At 49.5% G+C, this 16,574-nt stretch overlaps 1 protein-coding gene across 6 annotated transcripts in view; it reads left to right on the top strand.

Annotated features, from left to right (window-relative positions):
- RAP1GAP (RAP1 GTPase activating protein) overlaps positions 1-16,574 on the top strand; it is a 103,659-nt gene that overhangs the window by 34,621 nt on the left and 52,464 nt on the right. For all 6 annotated transcript variants that reach the window (XM_053401189.1, XM_053401188.1, XM_053401185.1 and 3 more), the window contains exon 3: positions 13,038-13,137. Coding sequence is in view for 4 of the 6 variants with exons in the window: in XM_053401185.1 (XP_053257160.1) it covers positions 13,038-13,137 (100 nt within the window). In the remaining 2 variants the exon portion in view is untranslated. The remainder of the gene's footprint in view (positions 1-13,037; positions 13,138-16,574) is intronic.

The raw sequence follows: 16,574 nt of genomic DNA, 5'->3' as shown, positions 1-16,574 counted from the left end.
CGCCTTTCCTCCGAGAAGCTCAAGGCATGCTTACCTTCCTCCCTACTTATTTACACGACAAGCCTGCGAGGCAGGTTAGGCTGAGTGACTGGCTCCCAAGGACACACCCAGCTGTGTGGCTGGATGGGGACTTGAACCCTGATCTCTCCCATGCCGTAGTCCAACACTCTAACCCATGGGTAGGCAAACTAAGGCCCTGGGCCCGGATCTGGCCCAATCACCTTCTCAATCCGGCCTGCGGACGGTCCAGGAATCAGCGTGTTTTTACATGAGCAGAATGAGCTCATGTAACACGAGCATTTTATTGAAAATGCATCTCTGGGTTATTTGTGGGGCCTGCCTGGTGTTTTTACATGAGCAGAATGTGTGCTTTTATTGAAAATGCATCTCTGGGTTATTTGTGGGACATAGGAATTCGTTCACAATTTTTTCCCCTTCAAAATATAGTCTGGCCCCCCACAAGGTCTGAGGGACAGTGGACCGGCCCCCTGCTGAAAAAGTTTGCTGACTCCTGCTCTAACCAATACACCACCGCTGCCTCTCTTAAGAACACACGCCAGGAGACACCCCTTCAGAGGGGGCCCAAGCTGTGGTCTGTTCTTCTGGAGAAGTTACTTCTTTATCATTCCATTAACTTTTTCTCCCAAGAAACTCGGTGCGATGTGCATGATTCTCTCCTCCCCATTTCCCCGCTTTAATCTCACAAGAACCTTGCAAGGAAGGTTAGGCTGAGTGACTCTGCCAGGCCCCAGGCCACCCACCAGGCCCTCACAGCCTAGCAGGGGATTTGAACCGGGGTGTCTCCCATGTCCCAGCCCAACCCTCTCTTCCCACTATACAGCACTACCTCTCCATATGCCAGCAGTGCCAACGCAGTGCCCCTTTGCCCTTCAGTAAGGGAGAAATCTGCTCCTGGCATTAAGCAGATGATAGATATATCTATCTATCTGCCTCGAAGAGAAGAATGGACTTTACCCTAGTTTCTGGGTAACGTTTGCCAAGAACTGTTCCCCCCCCCTTCCGCTGTGGGCAAATGATGATGGTAATTATACAAGATCTGTAGTCATTTCCCGCCCCCGCCCCCCCTCTCACACAGATACACAAACACACAAAGCATGATTTTCTGAAGAAAGTAGGAATTGTGCAAGAAGGCTCCAGGCCTGGATTTGAGATGTTCTGACGGAGCCCATTAAGCATCACTGCTTCCCATCTACTGCACTTCCAAGATCCTTTTAGGTAACTCCTGGAGGGTATGTTTCTAGTGCCCAGAACATCTTCCGTGTCTGTGTCTTGAGATGTGGGGTGTGGGTGTGTGTGTGTGTGTTTATCACCAACTCTGAACCTTGTGCCAAAGGTGGTTTTTGCATAAATTGGTGCAGGAGGGCACAACTCATGGGCAGTTTGGCTAGCTCCCTTCATCTCAAAATGAATTCTCCTATTCTCCCTCTGTTCTGGTGGAGGAGCAAGGACAGGAAGCAAGGAGCTGAAATTTCTACAAATACATCATGATTCTCCAACAGCTCTCCAGATTTTCTTCTTGTTTTCCGTTCCGCAATCTCCTTCCACTTGCATAGAAATGTCGGCTTTCCCGGCCATTGCTTTTAATAAGTCAAAGGAACTTAGTCCTGTGCAAGAAACCCTCTTCGGACAAGATCAGAGAATATAACACAAGGAGCCAGTAAACTGGTGGCCCTGTTGATGTCGGTCCGGAATATGAAAAAGGCTTGTGTGAACAAATGGTCAAGCTCCAGCGGTTGTATGGTGGTGGAGATATGACCAAATTTCCAGAATTCAAATTTCAGGATCCCAGACTTGAAGAGGAACAGAAGTGATGTGATAGAAAGTGGGACCTGCCTTCCCTCTCCCCCTAATTAACCTCCATCTCCAGGGGGGCGTTGACCTCCTTGGGGCCTGTGACATCACTGCCCTCTTCCCTTCCTCTCTCCCAATTAACCACCTCCCACAGCCCCCCCCCCAATGGCGTCACCAGGGGCTGCCCCAGGTCTCAGCCCTGAAATCCCAGGGTCTGGGGTGCTCCTGACCTGTCAACCCCAGTGGTGAGCCTTTAAGGAGAGTCAGTGTGGCATAGTGGTTAGTATGTTGGAGGGTGGCGTTGTGGTCTAAACCACCGAGCCTCTTGGGCTTGCCGATCAGAAGGTCGGCGGTTCGAATCCCCGTGACGGGGTGAGCTCCCGTTGCTTGGTCCCTGCTCCTGCCAACCTAGCAGTTCCAAAGCACGTCAAAGTGCAAGTAGATAGATAGGTACCTCTGTGGCGGGAAGGTAAATGGCGTTCTGGTTTCTGTCACGGTGTCCGGTTGCGCCAGAAGTGGTTTAGTCTTGCTGGCCACATGACCCAGAAAGCTGTCTGTGGACAAATGCCGGCTCCCTCGGCCTGATAGCGAGATGAGCATCGCTACCCCATAGTCACCTTTGACTGGGCTTAACTGTCTAGGTGTCCCTTACCTTTGTGCTATAGTGTTGGATGATGACCTGGGAGAGACCAGGGTTCAAATCCCTGCTCAGCCGTGCCTCTCAGCCCGATCATTGCCTCTCAGCTGATTCCCAACAGGGTTGTTGTGGGAATGAAGAGGAGGAGAGCCACGAACACTGTCTTGAGCTCCAGTCATGGCCGACTCTGGGGTTGCAGTGCTCATCTCGCTCATCTCGCTTTATTGGCCGAGGGAGCCGGCGTACAGCTTCCAGGTCATGTGGCCAGCAGGACTAAGCCGCTTCTGGTGAACCGGAGCAGCGCACGGAAACGCCGTTTACCTTCTTGCCAGAGCAGTATCTATTTATCTACTTGTACTTTGATGTGCTTTCAAACTTCTAGGTGGGCAGGAACAGGGACCGAGCAACCTCCCCGTCGGGATTCGAACCGCTGACCTTCTGATCAGCAAGTCCTAGGCTCTGTGGTTTAACCCACAGCGCCACCCACGTCCCTTGGAGGAAGGAACGTGTGATATAATACAGTAAACGAGGGGAATTAAGACTAAGAGAGCTGAGTGGGGGGTGCTCGTGTAATCTCACTGTATACAAGTTGTACAAGTGACAATAAAGTATTTCAATTTCAGTTCAATATAAATGCACTAAATGAGGGGGGAGGGCTGTTGATTGATTAATAAATAAGCTGTTAACCGTCTTGCTTTTCCAAAAGGTTTGCTTTCCAGCCGGTCATGATAGAGGTTCTGTCCGAAAGGGAAGGGCCTTCTCCAAAGGGAGCTGTGCACTACAACGCACATCCTGCAATCCTGTGGGGGGGGGGGATTGGTCCCTCTCCACTCCCCTGTCCCTGGGTAAGGCGAAGGCAGGGAGCCTGGGAGCACACGGCCAATGCTGGCTGCTCGGAGCTGCAGTCCAGTGTGTTGCAGGCTGGCCAGAAGGCTGCTGTGCTTCTCAGAGCTTGGTTCCAACCATGATAACTGCACCTTGGGAGAAGCATCAACCCGGAGCATGAGAGGCAGAGCAGCCTGGCTGTTAATGCCGGAGGGTCCTGGTTTTGTTTTGCTTTTGGCTGAGCAATTGCTGTTGACGTTTTAGAATTCTTTCCTCCAACCTTCAGGTTTGGGGTGGAGGGACGCCACCTGGTGGCCTCTTGTGGTTACTGCAGGTAGTGTTTTTCAGGAGCCGGAAGAGATTTTGCAGCCGCCGAAGCTTTTGTGGAGTTGCCGGTGTTTATCCTCAGCTTCTTAAAAAGCAGAGACATCACCTTGCCGACAAAGGTCCGGTGTTTATCCTCAGCATCTTAAAAAAAAAGCAGAGACAAAGGTCCGTATATTTAAAACTATGGTTTTCCCAGTAGTGATGTATGGAAGTGAGAGCTGGACTATAAAAAAGGCTGAACGCCAAAGAATTGATGCTTTTGAATTATGGTGCTGGAGGAGACTCTTGAGAGTCCCATGGACTGCAAGAAGATCAAACCTCTCCATTCTTAAGGAAATCAGCCCTGAGTGCTCACTGGAAGGACAGATCCTGAAGCTGAGGCTCCAATACTTTGGCCACCTCATGAGAAGAGAAGACTCCCTGGAAAAGACCCTGATGCTGGGAAAGATGGAGGGCAGAAGGAGAAGGGGACGACAGAGGAGGAGATGGTGGGACAGTGTTCTCGAAGCTACCAGCATGAGTTTGACCAGACTGCAGGAGGCAGTGCAAGACAGGAGTGCCTGGCGTGCTCTGGTGCATGGGGTCACGAAGAGTTGGACACGACCAAACGACTAAACAACAACATCCTCGGCCGACACAAGCGTCTCTGGAGTGCGGGCCTTTTGGCCGCTGCAAACTTGGCTCTGTCGCCACAGTCAGAGAGAGGCAGCAAGGCTTCCGATTATCAGTTGCTGGAAACTGCAGGAGGGGAGTGTTGCTTTTGAGTTCGAATCCTGCTTGCAGGCTTCCCATAGGCCTCTCGTTGGCCAGTGTGAGCAGGAACCTGATTCGCCCCAGCCTCTGTGCACCAAAGGCTCTGTGCGCCTACAGATGGAATGCTCTGGTTCAGAGAGAGAGAGAGAGAGAAAGACAGGGAGAGAAGGGATAAATATAAACCGTCCCAGCTTCCTTGAAGGGCTGTGTCTTGCTGCTTCTCTTTCACTCCTGTCACCAGCTGTAACTAAATGCATCCATCTCTCTGCTTCTCTGCATCCAACATCTTCCTTGCAAATTATAATTCCCCCTCCAGGATCTCTCTCTCTCTCTCTCTCTCTCTCTCTCTCTCTCTCTCATGTCTTCCAGGGAGCATGCCTGGTCACTGTTCACGGCCTTTGCAGAATTAGCTCCAAATTTGCATGAAATTTGAGTGAGTGAGTTTTATTTAATGCAAATCGAAATTTGCTGTGTCTGCATCAGGCCTTTTACTTGTTGGTCTTTCCAGGGGAGGGGAGACTTTGTGATGGTTTAGAAACACATTTCCCACCCCTAAGTTCATTTTCTCCTCCATCCTGTGGATTTCTTCTTCATCTTCAAATCTCCACCACCATTTAAGATCTCATTTCACCTTCAGTTTTATTAATATAGAATCATGGAATTGTTGGAAGGGATGCAATGCAGGAATAAAAAAAATTTTTTAAAGAGAGGATTAGAGCGATTCATGGAGGAGAGAGCTATTGATGGCTACTAGCCACGATGGCTGTTCTCTGCCTTCACGGTTGCTGGGAACCCCAGCGGGGGAGAGTGGCCTTGCGTTCAAATCCTGCTTGTGGGTTTTTGCTTGGGGGCACCTGGTTGGCAGCTGTGAGTAGATGGACCCAATAGTCAAAAAACAAATTTAAACACAGGGTTGTCTCCAGCTAAACGCTTGGGCTAGACCCCTTGAAGTGAATGGACCTAAAGAAAATCATGTTCATTAATTTCAGTGGGTCTACTCTGAGTGCAGTTAACACAGCCCACTGTCAATGTAGTTTTTTGGATGAACACAGTAGCATGTATATATTTGTTCTGTGTTGTATTGTTTTAATTATGACCCGATTAAATTTTATTTCCTTTCTAATGCAAATTGAACTGAAGCCTCCATCGACTGTGGGAAGCGATGAGCAAAATTAATAACCTTCCCAACTCAAAACTCTTGCTGCCCAGAGATGCAGGCATTGTCAGAGTTCCGGGTCACCTGGCCAGCAGGTTTAACTCTGAAGGTGTTTTCCCAATGAACGTACACTCCCCCCCCAAGATAAGAGAGGCTGTGGGTTCAAGAGGTGCCTTTGCTATGCAGAAACTTTTTGTAGCCTTGGGAAGGAGTTGCACTGGGCCTGCATGAGCTCTGGAGTGGGGAAGCAAGGTTATGGGGCAGGAGCCTGGCTCAAGGCGAGGCAAAACTGCCTTTCCCTCTCCTCGGGGACTGAATCTTCAGTGTGTGTGTGTGTGTCACCATGAGGCTTAAATCACATGATGTCACAGCAGAGTGTTCCTGAGCACATGCAGATAACCTTTCGCTTGCAGTCAAGCCTTTAAGCTGTGATTCCTGCATTGCAGGGGGTTGGACGAGATCAGGGTTCCCCATACTCGGGTCTCTGGCTGTTTTTGGACTACAACTCCCATCATCCCTAGTGGCCAGGGATGGTGGGAATCATAGTCCAAAAACAGTTTGGGAACCCCTGGACTTAGATGGGTTCCCTTCTGATTCCATGATTCTTTGGTTCTGTTGCTCTGGGACTGGGTGACAAGCTCACACAGACTGGGGCCGTGTGTACATTGAAAGCACAAGACTTTCGCTCCCAGAAGACTCTTGGGAACTGTAGCTTGCTGAGGAAACCGGACGCTGCAGCTCTTGGGGGGGTGTATGATAAACTACAGTTCCCAGCATCCTTTGTGGGAAGCCACATGCTTGGAAGGGACCCAGAGGGTCACCTCTGCAATTACTCAGCCATTTTCAGGAATTAAAGCAACAGGGGCAGCAACCCAGTGTGCCAGGATCTGTTTTGATCTGAGGATGCTGAGTGCCTGAGTGAAAGGAGAAAAGGGAAAGGGGCTTGACTGCCTCCCCCTCTGCGGTGCATGATTCTTTGGGAGAAGACGGCCCCATGATGGACCTGAAGGCAGAAACCCAGGAGGCAGTTTAAAAAAGAAAAATTGTTGTTTTTCTCAAGGACACCCCTTTGCTCTGGTTGTCACTCTGCCACCCTGACAGCGTGAGCAAACAAACAAGGCTCCCCTGTCAAGCTCATCTGCATATCCTGCATATGCAGGGCAGGCAGGTCTCCTGTTTTGCAAAAACAGAGCGGGGATTTGATGCTGGGGGAGTCAGCAGCCCCCAGGAGGAGGGGAGAAGCCCAGCTGGTGAGATCGAGGCCTCCCGGGAGCAAAAGAGGCAGGCAGCCTGGCTGGAGCCGCACACAAATAAATTTCTGCCTTCGCTGAAATGATTTTAACAAAAGATCGCAATAATAATAATAACAACAGGACTCTAAATCAATAACAGTCAAATTCGTGCAGGAGGAAGCTATCGGTGAGTCAGAATGGCTGTTGCCAGAGGCAGTGAATGTCGCTGGAAATCAGAAGCTGGGAGTGTGACCGTTGCGTTCAGCGCTGCTTGTGGGCTCCTTCCCTTTGGGGCATTGTGAGAACAGGCGGCCAGGCAAGATGGGCCAGTGGACTGATCCAGCAGGATCTTAGTTTCCTTTTGATTCCCAAATGGAGCCTCCATGGACAGAATCAGTCTACCTTAGAATGGTGATTGAGAATGAGAGATGGCTCTTGCTTGGGAGCTTCCCAGAATGGACAGCTGGTTGGCCACTGTGAGGACAGTGATACCTTGGATGATATTATTATTATTATTATTATTATTATTATTTATTATTTGTACCCCGCCCATCTGGCTGGGTTTCCCCAGCCACTCTGGGCGGCTTCCAACAAAGATGAAAAATACACTAAAATGTCACATATTAAAATCTTCCCTAAACAGGGCTGCCTTCAGATGTCTTCTGAATGTCAGGTAGATGTTTATCGCTTTGACATCTGGTGGGAGGGCGTTCCACAGGGCGGGCGCCACTACTGAGAAGGCCCTCTGCCTGGTTCCCTGTAACTTGGCTTCTCGCAGTGAGGGAACCGCCAGAAGGCCCTCGGCACTGGATCTCAGTGTCCGGGCAGAACGATGGGGGAGGAGACGCTCCTTCAGATATACTGGACCGAGGCCGTTTAGGGCTTTAAAGGTCAGCACCAACACTTTGAATTGTGCTCGGAAACGTACTGGGAGCCAATTATTATTATTATTATTAATATGTGGACAAAACTCTGATCTCACATAACTGGGACAGGACAATGGTGGCTGCTTCTGTGCCAGCATAGGGTTTTGGGATGTGTCAGATGCTGGCAACACCCGAGACCTGTAGGTTGGCTTATGTAACGGTGCCTACTGCCTGCCCCTTGGTCTCTGACGCCCGAGGCCTCTGCCTCAGGGTAGGGCCGGCCCTGGTGGTGGACGACAGGAGCAGCAGGCACCCAGAGCCTTTGGAGGGAGCGGCGGTTCGAGGGCTCCCTCTGGTGGGCACAAGGAGAGCCTGGGTTGCCAGGAGAGAGGATTCATATTCGCCTCCTCCCTCCTCTGTGCGGGAGGCTGGAGTTCAGAGCACGATTTGTCACCATAATTACCCGATTACCCTATGGTAATTGCCAATCAATTACTTGAGCCGCCTCCTCCTTGTCCCTCTCTCCCCAGCATCCCGTTGCCATGGAAACTCTTGAAGCAGCATCTTGGGTCCCTCTTCTGCCTTTCTCTGCCACGTAGGCCATGGTTGCTGCTGCTGCTGCAATGCCAGGGGCCTCTCAGGCTTCAGCCGGCCTACCCCTGGCCATGTGGGCACCGAGGTTGAATCCTGAGCTTCGGAGGGAGGGAGGGAGGGAGGGAGGGAGGGAGGAAGAGAGAGAGAGAAAATGTTTTTTTTCTATTTTTTTTTATTCAAAATTAAGACAAAACATATTATCCAAAAACATATCATCCTTATTTCCCCCCCCCATTTCCCCCACACACAACCCCCCCCCGGCTTCCCTCAGTTCCAGTCTTTGGTTTCTCTGAGAATGCTGTTTTCTGCATGTTACAAAGTTGTATAGATCCTCAAACTATTTAGCTGATTATTATCAATAAAAAGTTTGTGAATGTTTATTCAAAGCCTGCCAAGGAGTCCAGTTCATTTTGTTGTTTCTTTAAATACTTTGTAAAGGGTTCCCATTCATCTTTAAAATCACAGTTATCCTTGTCATGTAGTTTGTGTGTCAATTTTGCCAATTCTGCGTAGTCCATCGATTTCTCTTGCCATAGTTCTTTAGTCGGGATTTCCTCATTCTTTCATCCTTGTTCTATTAAGACTCTTGCCGCCATTATCACATACATAAAGATAGTTTTCAATTTCCTTGGCAGGTCTTTCCCTACAATCCATAACAAAAATGCTTTAGGTTTTTTAACAAATGTTAATTGGAACATTTTCTTCAGTTCGTTGTATATCAATTCCCCCCAAAATTAATTACACCACCACATATGATAAAATGTCTCCTCCTTTTCCTTACACTTCCAACATATATTTGAACTAGTAGTTTTGTACATTTTGTACCCATCTATGGCACGGGTAGGCAATCTAAGGCCTAGGGGCGGGATCCGGCCCAATCGCCTTCTAAATCCAGGTCTGGAAATCAGTGTGTTTTTACATGAGTAGAATGTGTCCTTTTATTTAAAATGCATCTCTGGGTTATTTGTGGGGCATAGGAATTCATTCATTTTGCCCCCCAAAATATAGTCTGGTCCCCCACAAGGTCTGAGGGACAGTGGACCGGCCCCCTGCTGAAAAAGTTTGCTGACCCCTGTTCTATGGCATGCAGCCTGAACTTTGAATTTCACTGTTGCTTGATGTTTAATGGTGCCACTGGGTGGCGTCCCTTTCCCAGTTAGGAATCTCTGATGAAAATCCAATTAACAGAAAACCAGTTGAGGTGAGATGTGTGTTTTTTAGAACTCCAAGTGCTTCTTAGATATGTCACAAAATCGTAGATTTGGAAGGGGCCTCGAGGGTCATCTAGTCCAACCCTCTCCAATTCTAAAGATTTAAACCTTTACTATTCTGATTTTTTTTTTTTACTATTATGATTTTTTGGGGGGACGCGGGTGGCGCTGTGGGTTAAACCACAGAGCCTAGGACTTGCCGATCAGAAGGTTGGTGGTTCGAATCCCCGCGACAGGGTGAGCTCCCGTTGCTCGGTCCCTGCTCCTGCCAACCTAGCAGTTCGAAAGCACGTCAAAGTGCAAGTAGATAAATAGGCACCGCTCCCGCAGGAAGGTAAATGGTGTTTCCGTGCGCTGCTCTAGTTCGCCAGAAGCAGCTTAGTCATGCTGGCCACATGACCCGGAAGCTGTACGCCGGCTCCCTTGGCCAATAAAGCGAGATGAGCGCCGCAACCCCAGAGTCGGTCACGACTGGACCTAATGGTCAGGGGTCCCTTTACCTTTACCTGTTACGATTTTTATTAAATTTTCTGTTTTACAATTTCAAATACTCATTTTACATCCTTAAATTATCAGTGACTTCCCTTCTCTTTCCATGGTTCATTTTACATGTCTTAAATCCCTGCATATTTTACAAAAACTATACCAATCGCTTTTCCATTATTGCATCCATCAAAACTTATTTACACTGTTGAATTTATCTTAATGGAAAGAAGATAAAGTCCCTCCCAGAGATGAAGGCAGATTAAGTTGATGGATTATGCTGAAATGGCTAAAATGACTGGAAGAATCAGAAATCAGGAAGATCAAAATTTTAATAAGGAATGAAAATTTATAATCTAAAAAACCATTGTAGGCAGCTGAATTGGAATTGGAATAACACTTGCAGTTTAATGGTGAATTTTGGACACAATGGATTTGGATGATCATAAAAGATGAAGAGGAAATATAGGACCCACAAAGAGGAGGAGGGAAGTTCAGGAGAATCTTTGGCATTTTGTTTCTATGTTGTATGTTGGGTATGTGATTGTAAAACTTTAATCTGAAAAACCAAATAAATATTTATTTATTTTTTTAAAAAAGAATTTATCTTAACGTTGCCAGCGTTTTCAGCTGTATACCATTATTTCCCATATATCCCATAAAAGTTTTCCAATCTTCTTTTAACGTATGCTCTTCTCCTTCTCTTGTTGTGTACGTTAAGTTTGCAAGTTGTGCATATTCTGTCAACTTAAGTTGCTGTTCTTCTTTGGTTTGGACCTCGCAAAGGGTTAAACCTTGGTTGGGGTCACATCTGTGTCCCTCCAGATGTTGCTGGATGCCCTGGATGTCCCTAACCATTGGCTAGGATGGCTGCTGTACAATGCGGGAGGGGGTCCTCCAACATCTGACCCCCCCCCCCCAGCACTGATCTAAGACCTCGTCAAACTCCACATCAAGAGGCTGTTTCATGTTTCAAAGCCGGGAATGTCTGACCTGGCAATGGCAGCACTGGCCGAGCACATGCAGAGTGCCTTCTGCCAAACCCCTGTGAACCCTCCTTCACTCTTTCCATCTCTTCCCATAATCCTTTGCTCCAGCTGCAGGCAGGTTCCAAAGCAGCTGCTGCTGCTGCAGCAGCAAAGGATTCTGGGAATCACCTGTTTGCCCAACGGTCAGTGAGGTGGGGTTCGTTGAATGGTTCCTTTTCCCCTCTTCCGTTTCCAAATATTGGAAGCTGTCCTAGGTGGCCCACAAAGCTCCTGATTCACCTTTATAGCCAGGATGAGAAAAATAGAAAAAACAAAGGCCAATGTCTCAGTGAAGGGGAAAGGTGATTCACCAATTGGGACGATTGAATTGCAAAGGGTTGGGCTGCATGACCCTTGGGATCCTTTCAACTATGACTGTCGCAATTCTATGATTACAGTGGTACCTCGGGTTACATACGCTTCAGGTTACGTATGCTTCAGGTTACAGACTCCGCTAACCCAGAAATAGTACCTCGGGTTAAGAACTTTGCTTCAGGATGAGAACAGAAATCGTGCTCCGGCGGCGCGGCAGCAGCAGGAGGCCCCATTAGCTAAAGTGGTGCTTCAGGTTAAGAACAGTTTCAGGTTAAGAACAGACCCCTGGAACGAATTAAGTACTTAACCTGAGGTACCACTGTACGGTCCCCGCTTTTAGGAGCCAGGAAGCTTCAAAGAGTTTGGGTGTAATCCTTGACGCCTCCCTTTCCATGGAGGCGCAGGTTACAGCAACAGCCGAGGCGACATTTTTCCACCTTCGCCGCATCAAGCAGTTGGTCCCTTACCTTTCCCGCCCCGACCTGGCCACAGCGATCCATGAGACGGTCACCTCCAGGCTTGACTACTGTAATTCGCTCTACGTGGGGCTGCCCTTGAAGCTGTCCCAGAAACTCCAGCGGGTGCAGAATGCTGCAGCGAGGCTCCTCACGGGGTCTCTGCCATGGGAGCATATTCACCCAGTGCTTTTCCAGCTGCACTGGCTCCCGGTGGAGTACAGGGTCAGATTGAAGGTGCTGCTTTTGACCTTTAAAGCCCTTCACAGCCTAGGACCCTCGTATCTACGGGATCGCCTCTCCCAGTATGCCCCCCGGAGGACCTTAAGGTCAATATATAGCAGCACCCTTGAGGTCCCGGGCCCTAAGGAAGTCAGATTAGCCTCAACCAGAGCAGGGCCTTCTCAACAGTGGCTCCGGCCTGGTGGAATGCTCTGTCTCATGAGACCAGGGCCCTGCAGGATCTGATTTCTTTCCACAGGGCCTGTAAGACAGAGTTGTTCCACCTGGCCTTTGGCTTAGAATCAGTTTGATTCCCTCCCCCTATTTCTTTTTCCTTTCTCCTCCTGTGATGAGGCTGCATTTTAATGTTTTAATGTTGTATTTTAATCTTGTTTTTTAAGTTGTATTTTAATCAATTTGTTTTTATTATTGGTTTTTAGCCGCCCTAAGCCCGGTCTTGGCGTATAAATAAATAATAAATAAAATTTATTATTATTATTATTAAAGGTTTTAACCCTGGTGAGCAGCTGCCAGCCAGTGTAGAAATATTGAGGCAGATGAAGCCAATGTCTTGGTAGAAGGCACCTTCCTGTGTTTTAAGAGAAGGGCCCTCGCTCAGTGGAAGAGCCCCTGCTTGGCATGCAGAAGGTTCCGGGTTCAATCCCTGCCGGCAGCATCTCCAGGTAGGGCTCCCTACCTGAGACTCTGGAGAGCCGCTGCTGCCAGTCAGTGCAGACAGTACGGGGCTGGATGGGCCCAATGGTTTGACTGGATAGAAGGCAGCTTCCTAGGTTTCTATTCAAATCAGCCCTTGATTCAGAACCATGAGGACTGGGATCTTATTTTATTTTTAGAGGACGGAAGCTCGTGTGCCTTTGCTTCTAGAAGGTTCCGGGTTCAATCTCTGGGGAAGAGACTCCTTGTCTGAAGCTGCTGCCAGTCATTGCGGGCAATACTGGGCTAGAGGAACCAATAGTCCAGCTGGGTGAAAGGGTCGCCTCCACATTCAGATCCGCTCCGGACGGCCTGGACGTTTTCCATCTCTGCTGAACTCGAACCTGCGACCCTTGGGCTCCTGGACTCTGTCCCCTCTTCTAACAGGACTTTCTCTTTTTCCCCAGCAAACACAGTGATGGGCCAGCCAGCTTCTCCTTCAGCGGCCCCTTAGAACTGCCTTCTCTTGGCGCCAACCTCCCTCACGCTGCTCTCCGCCACCCCAAGGTAAGAGTCCCCATCACTTTTCACTTTCGGGGGGAATTGTAGAGTGGGGAGGGACATCTGAGCTTCATCTAGTCCAACCCCCTGTAATGCAGGAATCTCCTTTTCCCCCCGATGTGGTGCTTGAAACTGCGACCCAGAGATTAAGAGTCTTGTGCTCTGCCAACATAGCCAACGGCCTCGGTCCAGTATACCTGAAGGAGCATCTCCACCCCCATCGTTCTGCCCAGACACTGAGGTCCAGTGCTGAGGGCCTTCTGGCGGTTCCCTCATTGCGAGAAGTAAGGTTACAGGGAACCAGACAGAGGGCCTTCTCGGTAGTGGCGCCCGCCCTGTGGAACACCGTACCATTCAAATGTGTAGGAAATAAGCAGCTATCTTATCTTTAAAAGACATCTGAAGGCAGCGCTGTTTAGGGACGCTTTTAATGTTTAATAGGTTACTGTATTTTAGTGTTCTGTTGGAAGCCGCCCAGAGTGGCTGGGGAAACGCGGCCATATGGGCAGGGTATAAATAAATTATTATTATTTTATTTTATTTTATTTTATTTTATTTTATTTTATTTTATTTTATTTTATTTTATTTTATTTTATTTTATTATTTCACCGGCTCGGCAAAAGTGCCCAAGAGTAGCCTCTCGCAGCCCCTTCGCTGCCCAGCTGCGACACAACACCCCTGCAGGGCTGCCAGTGCGTCTTGTTCTCTGCCACCAACCTGCCGCTTAGGCAACAAACTGCAAGGAGCAGATGGGCTTTATTTAAAGCCTCTGCCCTGCCCTCAAACTGTGGGGCAGGAAGATGGCTGGTTCTGTCATCTAGCCCAACCCCCAGCTGCATCACTTGCCAGTCAGCACAGAAGGCCCCAGGTGCCATTCCCTGGCAAAATCTCCAGTCTTTCTGCTGCCAGTCCGTGTAGGCAATACAGAGCTAGGTGGTCTGACTCTGTATCAGGCCCCTAAGTATGACGATCAGCCCTTGACTCAAATCCATGAGGACTAGAATCTTGCATTATTTTGTGGGCAGAAGACCTGGAGTGCTGTAGGTGGGCACCGAGCGGCTTCTGGTTACGAAGCAACCCAAAGCAAGCTCCCTTCTCCACAAAGGTGAGTAATGTCAAGGGAGACCAAACCTGTGTGTCTCACCCAGCAAGGCAACCTGGAGAAGGAGCCTGCCAACTCCACCTGCCTCTGGTTGCATTATTATTATTATTATTATTATTATTATTATTATTATTATTATTTTATTTATATCCCACCCTCCCCAGCCAAAGCTGGACTCAGAGTGGCTAACAACAGTAAAATAATACAGAATAATAATAATAATAATAATAATAATAATAATAATAATAATAATTTATTTATACCCCGCCCATCTGGCTGAGTTTCCCCAGCCACTCTGGGCAGCTCCCAATCAAGTGTTAAAAACAGTACAGCATTAAATATTAAAAACTTCCCTAAACAGGGCTGCCTTCAGATGTTTTTTAAAGATAGGATAGCTGCTTATTTCCTTCACATCTGAAGGGAGGGTTTACACAGGGTGGGTGCCACCACCGAGAAGGCCCTCTGCCCGGTTTCCTGCAACCTCACTTCTCACAATGAGGGAACCGCCAAAAGGCCCTCGGCGCTGGATCTCAGTGTCCGCTCTGAACAATTGGGGTGGAGACGCTCCTTCAGGTATACTGGACCGAGGTCATTTAGGGCTTTAAAGGTCAGCACTAACACTTTGAATTCTGCTCGGAAACGTACTGGGAGGCAATGCAGATCTCTCAGGACTGGTGTTATGTGGTCTCGGCGGCCACTCCCAGTCACCAGTCTAGCTGCCACATTCTGGATTAATTGCAGTTTCCAGGTGAGCTTCAAAGGTAGCCCCACGTAGAGCACATTGCAGTAGTCCAAGCGGGAGATAACTAGAGCATGCACCACTCTGGTGAGACAGTCTGCGGGCAGGTAGGGTCTCAGCCTGCATATCAGGTTGAGCTGATAAACAGCTGCCCTGGACACAGAATTGACCTGCGCCTCCATGGACAGCTGTGAGTCCAAAATGACTCCCAGGCTGCGCACCTGGTCCTTCAGGGGCACAGTTACCCCATTCAGGACCAGGGAATCCCCCACACCCGCCCGCCCCCTGTCCCCCAAAAATAGTTCTTCTGCCTTGTCAGGATTCAACCTCAATCACTTCATTATAAAATCAGTTCAAATCAAATTAATGGCAACCATTGGGCTAGAATTCTGTGAGGATTACCAAAGGAGGGGGTCAGACTGAGTCCAAACCAAAGGCCTGGCGGAACAGCTCTGTCTTGCAGGCCCTGCGGAAAGATGTCAAGTCCCGCAGGGCCCTAGTCTCTTGTGACAGAGTGTTCCACCAGATGGGGGCCACGGCCGAAAAAACCCTGGCTCTGGTTGAGGCCAGCCTAACCTCCCTGTGGCCCAAGACCTGCAGTTCATGCCCACCACATCCAGCTCACTCCCCAAGTTGGGGGTCTTGTTACCAGGCAGGTGGGGGAAGGGGCTCACTGCTTCCTGAGGCTTGCAATGCTTTGAGTCGTCCTCCATGCACAACTCCCCCCCCCCGCCCGCGTGTGTGATGCATAGCTCCAGCTTGTGGGTGGTCCCCATGGCAACGGAGGCGCCCCCGCAGGTCTCTGGGGTGAGGAGAGCCTGAATCATTAGGGCTCCTGAGGAGGAGGAGGAGGAGGAGGCGGTGCCCTTGGCCCAGCAAGGGGCCACTTTGGCATTTGGGGCAGGATTCCTGCTTGGCCGCCTTGCTGCCTGGCAGCGATGGGCACCGTCCCTCCTCCGTTGTTCGAGGTAAATGAGCTGGTGGGCATCCCGTGAAACTGTTTGGGGTTGAGAAAGAAAGGGGTTTCTGCACACAGCACAGACTGGATGGCTGCCAAACCCAGTAAAGGTAAAGGTACCCCTGACCATTAGGTCCATTTGTGGACGACTCTGGGGTTGCAACGCTCATCTCGCTCTATAGGCCGAGGGAGCCGGTGTACAGCTTCCGGGTCATGTGGCCAGCATGACAAAGCCGCTTCTGGCAAACCAGAGCAGCGCACGGAAACGCCGTTTACCTTCCCGCTGGAGCGGTACCTATTTATCTACTTGCACTTTGATGTGCTTTCGAACTGCTAGGTGGGCAGGAGCAGGGACCGAGCAACGGGAGCTCACCCCGTCGCGGGGATTCGAACCGCCAACCTTCTGATCGACAAGCTCTAGGCTCTGTGGTTTAGACCACAGCGCCACCGGCGTCCCAGAGAATTGCCCAAACCCACGTAAGGCTGTCAGTGGCTACTGGGAGGTACTGATGCTTCTGAGCAAAACTTGCTGGGAACTGCAGAAGGAACGACTGTTCCTGTTGCCCTCAAGGTCCTGCTTGCGGGTTTGGGCAATTCGCAGGGTTTGGCCCCCGTGAAAACATGAAGCTGGACCAGATGGGCCG

This window comes from Podarcis raffonei, chromosome 8 (assembly GCF_027172205.1).
Source record: "Podarcis raffonei isolate rPodRaf1 chromosome 8, rPodRaf1.pri, whole genome shotgun sequence".
Lineage (NCBI taxonomy): Eukaryota > Metazoa > Chordata > Lepidosauria > Squamata > Lacertidae > Podarcis > Podarcis raffonei.
The sequence above is the reverse complement of the archived record's forward strand: the minus strand, read 5'-3'. Positions and strand labels throughout refer to the sequence as shown.